This window comes from Microchirus variegatus (genome assembly GCF_963457635.1).
Source record: "Microchirus variegatus genome assembly, chromosome: 9".
In the NCBI taxonomy this organism is placed as follows: Eukaryota; Metazoa; Chordata; class Actinopteri; order Pleuronectiformes; family Soleidae; genus Microchirus; species Microchirus variegatus.
In genome coordinates, this window is record NC_139810.1 from 3,031,196 (window position 1) to 3,041,957 (window position 10,762).

At 47.1% G+C, this 10,762-nt stretch overlaps 1 protein-coding gene across 2 annotated transcripts; it reads right to left on the reverse strand.

The window, feature by feature from the left end:
* Window positions 1-131: 131 nt before the first annotated feature.
* hdac6 (histone deacetylase 6) lies at window positions 132-10,303 on the reverse strand. 2 transcript variants are annotated; one of them, XR_014592933.1, is made up of 28 exons: window positions 10,240-10,303; window positions 9,118-9,191; window positions 8,518-8,637; window positions 8,314-8,399; window positions 8,087-8,171; window positions 7,967-8,007; window positions 6,312-6,408; window positions 6,080-6,177; window positions 5,768-5,872; window positions 5,327-5,522; window positions 4,691-4,756; window positions 4,543-4,602; window positions 4,310-4,399; window positions 4,107-4,213; window positions 3,950-4,017; window positions 3,662-3,809; window positions 3,455-3,583; window positions 2,864-3,032; window positions 2,571-2,776; window positions 2,295-2,487; window positions 2,063-2,212; window positions 1,765-1,942; window positions 1,339-1,694; window positions 1,124-1,261; window positions 888-1,034; window positions 655-783; window positions 322-560; window positions 132-240 (listed from the first exon to the last, which is right to left on the reverse strand). XR_014592933.1 is itself a non-coding variant. In XM_083895375.1 (27 exons), the coding sequence occupies exons 2-27, from the start codon at window positions 9,187-9,189 to the stop codon at window positions 492-494; spliced, it is 3,303 nt and encodes a 1,100-aa protein (XP_083751501.1). In that variant the 5' UTR covers window positions 9,190-9,191; window positions 10,240-10,303; the 3' UTR covers window positions 138-491. The 2 variants fall into 2 exon arrangements, 1 of the variants encoding a protein (XP_083751501.1); XM_083895375.1 differs by having other exon boundaries at window positions 138-560.
* Window positions 10,304-10,762: the final 459 nt, after the last annotated feature.

Consider the following 10,762-nt stretch of genomic DNA (forward strand, 5'->3'; position numbering starts at 1 on the left):
AACATGTAAACAAACACCGTCATGATCAACAATCACAATAATAAAATAAACATTGAACTGTTAACGACAAACATCAGTGTTTTTGTTTGGTTTTATTGCCCCTCCCCCTCCCCCTCCCCCCTTTAGTTAAAGGACCATTACAGACATTAACAACAAACATCAATCATCTTCAGTTATTGTGGGCGGGGCCTACGCTCTGTGACATCAGCACCACTCTTCTTCTGCTGTCCAATCAGACGGCTGCTGGTGATGATGATGGAGACGATGATGAAGATCAGCACCAGTCTGCAGCTAAAACTGATAAAAACATCTGTACAGCACCTTGGTCAACCATGGTTGTTTTAAATGTGCTCGAGAAATAAAGTTTGAGTTGAGTTGAGTTGAGTTGAGTTGAGGTGTGGGACACTTTTCCCACAAAGCACCACTGCTGCTGGTTTCCATGGCAACGAGGCCAAACGTTGTTCATCCTTCACATGCCCCTCCTCCTCCTCTCAGCTCCACGGAGGAACCTCCTCTCCAAACTTTGCGTAGTGAGCAGAGTTTTTAGCTTCAAACAGAATCTAAAGAAAAGATTTAAGATTTAACTCACTTTCATGTCATGTCATGTAATATAACGTTGACATGACAACAAGTGGGCGTGTCTCAGGGTCTTACCTGGTTGTGGACGTACGACTCACACAGGTAACACCAGGCAGAGAGGTCAGAGAAGCTCAGCACCACAGGGTGTTCACTCACACAACCATGAGTTAGCATGTGCTCGTTAACGTAGCGGCCACAGAACACCTGTAAACACACACACGCACACACACACACACACACACACAGGTGATTGTAGCTCAGTGGTACCAGGGCACCGCTTAACCCAGAGACAGCGAGACAGGTGATACCTGGTAGCAGGTGAGACAGATCCAGTTCTCAGCCACGGAGCCACAGTCCTGACACGGCAGGAGGATGTTTATACCTGAGGGTGGGAGGGGCTTAACTGCATCCAGGTGAGGACACCAGGGGAGGGGGTCAACCACGTACAGAGGAGACTGAGGACAGAGACAGACAGAGACATGTGGTCAATGATCCAAACCGACGTCGCCTCAGTATCAAACATCATATCACTGGCTCCGCCCACCTGTCCTCCACAAGCCAACTCCAGAGACGTCTGAGGTTTTGACCAACCACATGCTCCCTCGACCTCTGGCTCCTCCCCCTTTCCTCCGACAGCCTCGTCTCCGACGATGACCGAGTCTGAAGTTGCCATGGCAGCAGTCTGCATCAACACAAAGGTGGGCACAGTGTCAGCGTGAGGGAGTGATGCTGCTGTTACCATGGTAACCCGACACCCACCTGACACTCAGAGCTCTTCTCCGATTGGCTCTGATCACATTTGGCTTCACTAGACTCCGCCTTCATTTCACCTTCACAGGCGACCTCCTCCTTTATCAGGTGGACCTTCGCTCTGGCCCCGCCCACTGGAGTGGACGTGGCAGGACTGTGATTGGCTGCGGGCGGACTGATGTCCAAACCGGCCAATCCCTGAGCGAGTTGGTCCAGCGTATCCACTTCCTCCGCGTCCCCTTGTCCTCGTGGCGATGGTGGACACTTGTCTTCTTCGCTCTGCTCAGATTTCCTGCCTTTTCCTTTAGAACTACGTCTCCCACGATGCTTTGGGGCGGGCAGAGACGCCTGCACAGACGCTGGGACTGAAAACAAGTCAAATATGAAAATAAACAAACAACAAACACAGCTGATGTCAACAGATTGTTTACTTACTGTTGATCCTCAGTGACCTCCAGTAGGGGGCGTGGTGTCGGATGACCTCGTTGATCACTGCCACTGCGCTCTGATGAGGAGGGGGGAGGGGCGTAACCAGTGATGGGGGCGTGTCTCCTAGCAACACGCTGGTACACATCGCCATGGAGTCAGAGATAGAGGTCAGGTTGTATCCTCCCTGAGGAGGCGGAGACAGGAAGTGAACATCATGCTATCGCCGATGAAATCATCGTTAAATGGACATGGTCAACGACACAGACATTTTGAGGAAACGATGTCATATCATCATCATCATCACCTCCAGGATGAGCAGGACACGCCCCCCAGCCAGTGACATCAGCAGGTGTGTGAGGTGGGCGTATCCCTCAGGGGTCACATGATATCCACCCAGAGGATCACCACGAGCCGCATCAAAGCCGGCTGACACCAGAACGAGGGCGGGGTTAAACTGCAGAGAGAGGAGCGACCAATCAGAGAGCTGTGTCACTCCTGCATGTGTGTGTGTGTGTGTGTGAGGATCTGTGTGTTACCTCGGTGGCGATCGGCATGACCACATGATGAAACGCAGCGAGGTAATCAGAGTCGCTCATCCGTCCTCCGCTCCACGCCACATTCACGTTGAAGCCCAACCCTTTTCCTTTGCCCATCTGGTTGGGGGCGGCGTCTTCAGAGGACGGGAAGAACGTCCCGTTATCGTAGCGATGGAGGGAGACGTACAGGACACTGAGAGAGAGACAAAGTCAGAGTCCATCATCACATCACACCATCCTACTCCTCCTCTTCCTCCTCCTCTTCCTCCTCCTCACCTGTCATCGTCCTCAAACATGTGCTGTGTCCCGTTGCCGTGGTGAACGTCCCAGTCCAGGATGAGGACTCGGAGAGGTGCAGGATGGGCGATTTTCTGGGCGTGGCGAGCAGCGAGGGCTGCTGTGTTGAAGAAGCAGAATCCACAGGCGGAGTCTGTCTCTGCGTGATGACCGGGGGGCCGGACAATCGCCACACCATTACTCACCTGACCACACACACACACACACAGAGATGATTAAGCCCCACTCACTCGTTCTGGTGTCACCTGTGTTCACCTGCGTTTGCGTCTCACCTCTCCGCTCATGATGGCGTCCACGGCGGCCAAGCAGCCTCCGACAGCGAGCTGAGCACAACTGAAGCTCTGGTTGTTGATGAAGATGGAGTTAAACTCTTCACTGAGTCTGTGAAGATCTCTGGTCTTCATCAGTGAAGAGGAGCTGAGCAGCTGCACCAGACGCTGACTGAGGAACACACAGGTACTTGTGGTAACTGTGATAGTCGTGATAGTTGTGGTAACTGTGATAGTCGTGATAGTTGTGGTAACTGTGATAGTCGTGATAGTTGTGGTAATCGTGATAGTCGTGATAGTTGTGGTAATCGTGGTAAATGTGATAGTCGTGGTAACTGTGATAGTCGTGGTAATGATCATAGTCGTGGTAATCGTGATAGTTGTGGTAATCATGGTAATTGTGATAATCGTGGTAATTGTGATAGTCGTGGTAATCGTGATATTCGTGGTAGTCGTAGTTGTGGTAGCCGCATTAATCCTGATGGTTGTGGTGGTCTTTGTAATCAAGTTATCCCAATAATCATGAGAGTCATGGTGATCTCTGTGATCATGGTGACAGTTGTAACAGTCCTGCTGGTCATAGTGTGCACATACCTGTGACACATGGCCAGCTCCTCCTCTGTTGCTAGGCGCACTGGGATGCTCGTGCAGCGGTCGACCAGTCCGAGCGTCTGGTGTTTGGCGTAGATCTTGGCGATCCTCTGCGGCTGCTCTGGATGATGTCTGAGCACACGCGTGACGCATTGATGCTACGTCATGTTAGCACGTGATTCACGCTCATGTGACAAGAGACTCACTCACCTGTCCCACATGTTCAGGTGCTCCATCATACGCTCGTCGTAAACCAGTCCTGTCGTCGTGGCAACAGAGGGGGCGGGGCCAATGTGCTGGAAGCTCTCGTCATTGGTTGTTGCTCTGAGGACGCCCATATCAGCCAATGGGACGCCTTCTGCACAGGAAACAGGGAGAGACATGACCTCACCTGGAGACAGAGGTGTGTGTGTGTGTGTGTGTGTGTGTGTGTGTGTGTGTGTGTGTGTGTGTGTGTGTGTGTGTGTGTGTGTGTGTGTGTGTTTGTTTGTGTGTTACCCAGCAGCTGCAGACATGTCCATTGTGGACACAGAGCAGAGACACTCTCACTGATGGACTTCAGTGCACTGACAAAGGGACACGGACAGGAAGTGACAATATGTCTCACACTCAGTTGAAATGCATGCTGGGATACGCCCACTCACTGAGGTGTTACCTGAAAGATGGAGCCGTGGGCGGAGTCAGAGGAGGACATGCTCCTCCCAACAGAGCTCTGACACAGGCTGCAGCGCCCTCTGCTGTGGACTGCAGGTTATAGCCTCCCTACACACACACACACACAGTCACAGGACATGACCATGTCACAATGACCTCTGACCTTTCCCCACTGCAACAATTTACGCATGTGTGTCGTTTTACCTCGAGAGCGAGAACAAGTCGACCTTCAGCCAAACTCATCAACATGTGAGTGAGAACATGGAAACACTGAGGAGTCACACACATCTGCCCCTGCACACACACAGACACACACACACACACACACACACACACACACAAACACACACACACACACACACACACACACACACACACAGAGTCAGAGGTCGTCATAGAAACAGTGTCATCACTGACTTGAGGATCTAATGTTTTACCTTCTCGTCTCCAACAGCAGCATCAAATCCAGCTGAGACAAGAACCAGCTGAGGCTGAAACTGACGCACACACACACACATATATATTAGTTCACTTACTGTACCATAACTGTGTGTGTGTGTGTGTGTGTGTGCGTGTGTGTGTTACCTCGTAGGCTACAGGCAACAGCAGCTGTTGAAACGCAGTGATGTAATCAGCATCTTTCATCTGCGTCTGAATACGAATAAAACAACAAAGATTTAGGCTCAGATTATTTGGAGCGCGACTGAGGCACAAACACAAAGTCACATAGAGCGCCCCCTGCTGCTGAGAACCAGTGTCATGTGAACATGTTCACTTCTTCATCTCACTGTTAGACAGACTTTTCCAACAGGAAACTGACGTTTGTAAACCACTCACTCTCCCACACCAAAGTCCAGAGAGAAAATCAGTGATTTTAGCATCACAGCACACAGGAGCTGCTGGTCTACTGCTGCCCCGTGTGGTCACTGAGGTGAATTTGAACAAATGATTTCAAACACTGAAGTGACAAAATCAGACATTTGAACTTAGTGATGGAGGCAGCAGTGGATCAACAACTCCTGTGTGCTGTGATGTTAAAATCACTGATGTTCTCTATGGACTTTGGTTTGGGAGAGTGAGTGGTTTACAAAGTCTGTCTAACAGTGAAGATAAAGACGTGAACGTGTTCTTAAGACACCGTAGACTTAAACTGACATAGATTTTATGACACAAGTCTCTTGTAAATCTGTTTTTCAGATTAAGTCAGTCACACAGTCTCACCTTGTCCCAGGCCAAGTTCATGGTCCGTCCCTCGCCTCGTCCTCTGCCCACAAACCCAGCAGCAGACTCGGGCAGGTGAGGCCAGAAGGACGCCTGCTCGTACCTGTGGACACTGAAGTACAAGACACTGGGGTCGTCCTGGAACTCCTGCTGGATCCCCTGACCATGATGGACGTCCCAGTCCACGATCAACACTCTGACACACACACACACACACACACACACACACACAGGAGAGAGAGACTTTGATAAATGTAACAGTTTGGTGTCATCTCTTTAATCCACAAACTAAACTCTACATATGTTTGAAGAATGAGCTGAAATTACTGAGCACGTCCCTGTTCATTTCAAAAGTGTATCTATTATTAGTATTTGAGGCATTTTGTGTTTGCTCCAAAAGGCTGTCCTAACACACACACACAAACACACACACACACCTACCTTTTAACAGAGTGTGTGTTCTGAGCATATCGAGCTGCAATCGCCACGTTGTTGAAGATGCAGTAGCCGTTAGCCTCGCTGGTCTGAGCGTGGTGACCTGGAGGTCTGACACACACACACACACACACACACACACACACACACACCCACACAGGTGAGTCACACACACAAACAGACACACACACACACATACACAGGTGAGTCGCACACAAACACACACACACACACACACACACAAGTGAGTCTCACACACACACTCCCCCCCCCCCCCATACACACACACACAGGTGAGTTAACGCAGCATGTTGTTACCTGATGACAGCAAATCCATTTCTGAGTTCAGAGGTCATCACCTGATCGACCAGCTGGAGGACTGAACCTACAGCCAACACACACACCTGGAAGGACTCCTACACACAGACACAATCACACACACACACAGATGTTGGTCTTTACTGTCATTACTGTGTGTGTGTGTGTGTGTGTGTGTCTGTGTGTGTGTGTGTGTGTGTGTGTGTGTGTGTGTGGGTGTGTGTGTTCTTACAGGATGCAGATACACAGAGTCATATTTGTCAGACAGTGTGTGTAGTTCACTCTCTGACATCGTCTGAGTCGACCTCATCATGTCCACATACTGTTTCCTAGAAGACAGAGGACAGTAAAGGACAGTGGGTGATGGTAGAGGACAGTAGGTAGAGGACAGTAGAAGACAGAAGAGGACAGCAGTGAACAGCAGAGGACAGCAGAAGACAGTAGAGGACAGTAGTGGACAGTAGAGGACAGCAGTGGACAGTAGTGAACAGTAGAGGACAGTAGTGGACAGTAGGTAGAGGACAGTAGAAGACAGAAGAGGACAGCAGTGAACAGCAGAGGACAGCAGAAGACAGTAGAGGACAGTAGTGGACAGTAGAGGACAGCAGTGGACAGTAGTGAACAGTAGAGGACAGTAGTGGACAGTAGAGGACAGTAGAGGACAGTAGAGGACAATAGTGAACAATAGTGGACAGTAGAGGACAGCAGAAGACAGTAGAGGACAGCAGAAGACAGTAGAGGACAATAGAGGACAGTAGTGGACAGTAGTGAACAGTAGTGAACAGTAGAGGACAGTAGTGGACAGTAGTGGACAGTAGTGAACAGTAGAGGACAGTAGAGGACAGTAGAAGACTATAGTGGACAGTAGAAGACCATAGTGGGCAGTAGAGGACCATAGTGGGCAGTAGAGGACAGTAGAAGACAGTAGAGGACAGTAGAGGACAGCAGTGGACAGTAGTGAACAGTAGAGGACAGTAGTGGACAGTAGAGGACAGTAGAGGACAATAGTGGACAATAGTGGACAGTAGAGGACAGTAGAGGACAGCAGAAGACAGTAGAGGACAGTAGTGGACAGTAGTGAACAGTAGTGAACAGTAGTGGACAGTAGTGGACAGTAGTGAACAGTAGAGGACAGTAGAGGACAAAAGTGGACAGTAGAGGACAGCAGAAGACAGTAGAGGACAGTAGTGGACAGTAGTGAACAGTAGTGAACAGTAGAGGACAGTAGTGGACAGTAGTGAACAGTAGAGGACAGTAGAAGACTATAGTGGACAGTAGAAGACCATAGTGGGCAGTAGAGGACCATAGTGGGCAGTAGAGGACAGTAGTGGACAGTAGTGAACAGTAGAGAACAGTAGAGGACAGTAGAAGACAGTAGAAGACCATAGTGGACAGTAGAGGGCAGTAGTTAACAGTAGTGAACAGTAGTGGACAGTAGAGGACAATAGTGGACAGTAGTGAACAGTAGAGAACAGTAGTGGACAGTAGAGGACAATAGTGGAGAGTAGTGAACAGTAGTGAACAGTAGAGGACAGTAGTGAACAGTAGAGGACAGTAGTGAACAGTAGAGGACAGTAGTGAACAGTAGAGGACAGTAGTGAACAGTAGAGGACAGTAGTGAACAGTAGAGGACAGTAGAGGACAGTAGTGAACAGTAGTGAACAGTAGAGGACAGTAGTGAACAGTAGAGGACAGTAGTGAACAGTAGTGGACAGTAGAGGACAGTAGAGGACAGTAGTGAACAGTAGTGAACAGTAGAGGACAGTAGTGAACAGTAGAGGACAGTAGTAAACCGTAGAGGACAGTAGTGGACAGTAGTGAACAGTAGTGGACAGTAGAGGACAGTAGAGGACAGTAGAGGACAGTAGAGGACAGTAGAGGACTCACGTGTGGACGAGCAGCAGCTCTTCTTCTGTAGCTTCTTTGGGCTAAAACAACAATTCAAATGATTCTTTATTTTCTCAGTCACTGTTGATCACAGATGTTTGACCTTTGACCTTCACTCACCTTCACTGTGACACAGAGAGACAGAAGCTCCTGAGTCTGCAGCTCCTTCATGATGGACGTCACTCTGTCTGGACTCTCCACGTGACTGTCAAACATCAACAAACATCAACAAACATCATCAAACATCAACAAACATCAACAACAACAACAACAACAACACTGTGTTTCCATTCAGGGGAAAATCAGGATTCTGATTTTCAAAGATTCTAAATCCATTGAAATGTTACCTGGGCTCCCACAGGTTCTTGTGATGAGTGAAGACATCAGAGAAGACAAGGCCTGTCCCAGCAACAGCTGATCTGTAGGACAGGTCCTACACACACACACACATTTACTGAATGAAATAATCACACACACACACACACACACACACACACACACACACACACACACACACACACACACACAGAGGTTGTAATTTGTTTGTTTACCAGTTTCTTCAGACTGTTGTTCAGCTCCTTGTCTCGGCTCCTCTCCATCCTTCCTTTCCTCTTCGCCTCCTGCAGGCTGCTGCCTCCTTTCCTCGTCTCCTGTCCTCGACCAGCGCTGCTCTGGAAAACAAGAGGACAAGAGACACGTCTGTTCTTCACACTGAGACACAGCATGTGAGGACACAGGTGTCCAAAGTCCAGCTCAGGTGGATGATTGACAGCTGCTCACACACACACACACATAAATGTTGAATAATTAAATATGGCGTCCCTCAGGGAGCTGCTTCGTGGTCTCTGTTGTTTCTAACCGATCTACCAGCGGATGTTGGTCATGTGACACAAACATGTGACATCAGTTACATTCTAACCAATCAGAAGTCAATGATCTTCAAAAGAAAATCTGAACTAGACCTTTAAAGTTATTGTTTATTAACAACACACACAGTTTATGTTTCATCCTTTAACCGTCAGGACTGAACATTAATGAGACACTGAGTGTGTGTGTGTGTGTGTGTGTGTGTGTGTGTGTGTGTGTGTGTGTGCGTGCGTGCGTGCGTGCGTGCGTGCGTGCGTGTGTGCGTGCGTGCGTGTGTTACTAACCTGAGGAGTCAGACGAGGAGATCTTCTGACAGACTCCAGTCCAGATCCTGGACGATCTGGTCCAGGCTGCATCTCTGAAAACACACATTTCAGAAGTGACTCATCATTATTTTTTCAGACGACTCATTACTCAGATTTTAGACGGTTTATTTATATTTATTTATTTATATAGACACGAATCACTCATGTGTTCATGTTCATGTCAAAAGACATTCATTTAGTTTACTTTGTCATGTAAGCACGTTAATCCGACTAAAGTCCAGCTAGTCTTAGTCGGACTAACACGTGGTCCACATGTGATTCATAGTCAGATTACTCCTACATGTAAGCACTTAGTCAGACTATGACCTTAGTCTGATTAAACTGTGACTGTAATTGTAAACAAAATGAGTGACATCTAACTACGGTGGCCTACACAGACATTTCCTCTTCTACAGTAGGTTTACCACTATTCATCGATTATTAATGAATTACAAAATTAATCATCAACTATTTTGACAACCAGTTCACCAGTTTCAGTGTTTCTTTTCATCATTCATCATAATGAGAAAATAATGGAGCAGGTCAGTCATTCAGTACAAAGATGGCCGCCTCCGTTCATCAAGACCCTTACCTCGAGTTTTTATAAAAGTCTGATTCTATGGCGACAAAAAACAAACCATTTAGATTATGAACCAATAACTAATTAAATATATTCACTTCCTGTCAAAAGAACACACGTGTTAACTGTGTGTGAACCAGAGCTGGTTATTTTGGTTATTCTGGTTATTCTGGTGACAGTGACGCTGCTGACGTCATCGTCGCGATCATCACAGCCTCTAAGATGATAGTACATTTATTTTTGCTTATTCCTGTTCTTTGTGACGTTGTTAATAAAGTTGTCATCAAATAAAGTTTATTCAATCTGCAGGGAACTGTGTTGTTGCTAACGTCACTGACGTAAACTGGACTTTTCTTCCATTTTTACTCTCAGACCAGAATCACATTAAAGACATTAAACATGAGCCAAGACCAAGACCAGGACCAGGACCAGGACCAGGACCAGGACCTGGGTCAGTGTGTAACGTGTTAGCCGCTATCATGCTAACGTGTCGCAGAAAAACAGTGAACAAACAAACTCACCTCCTTTTGTTTCCTTTATTTTCCTCTTTTTGTTGCTCAGCGCAAACACAACTGTCGCGCTGACATGACGTCACAGGGCGGGCGCCGCCTACTGACGTCACAGGGCGGTCAACGCCTACTGACGTCACCGCTCTGTCAGAGAACTGTTATTGCTCTAAATTTAATTCATGCATGTTCTCATGTAATGTATGTATTATACATTATACTATATAAATCTATTATATACTGTATAATACTATATATACTATATTATACATACATAAAATATACACGCAAATACAAGTGTGTAAATAATAATAATAATTTAATATTCTCCTTTGTATTCTGATTCTAACTGTTTTAGGTGTGTTTTTATTTTATTTTTTTATAAATATCAACAGTGCTATCAATTCTTATTTTTTGTACATGTTTACATTATATATATATATATATATATATATCCTTCAGACAAATGTGTGAATATAAATCGAACTATTTAAAGACTGTTTAATGTTTTTTCTTGGGTGTGAGAATCAACACAAAC

Bases quoted from the DNA above. Each gene is read 5' to 3' on its own strand.
- hdac6 (XM_083895375.1), bottom strand. From the start codon at position 9,189: ATGCAGCCTGGACCAGATCGTCCAGGATCTGGACTGGAGTCTGTCAGA. The intron at 4,603-4,690 runs GTAACACACACA...TGTGTGCGTCAG, and splicing joins TGTTGCCTGTAGCCTACGAG to TTTCAGCCTCAGCTGGTTCT. The intron at 2,777-2,863 runs GTGAGACGCAAA...GTGTGTGGTCAG, and splicing joins ACGCCATCATGAGCGGAGAG to GTGAGTAATGGTGTGGCGAT.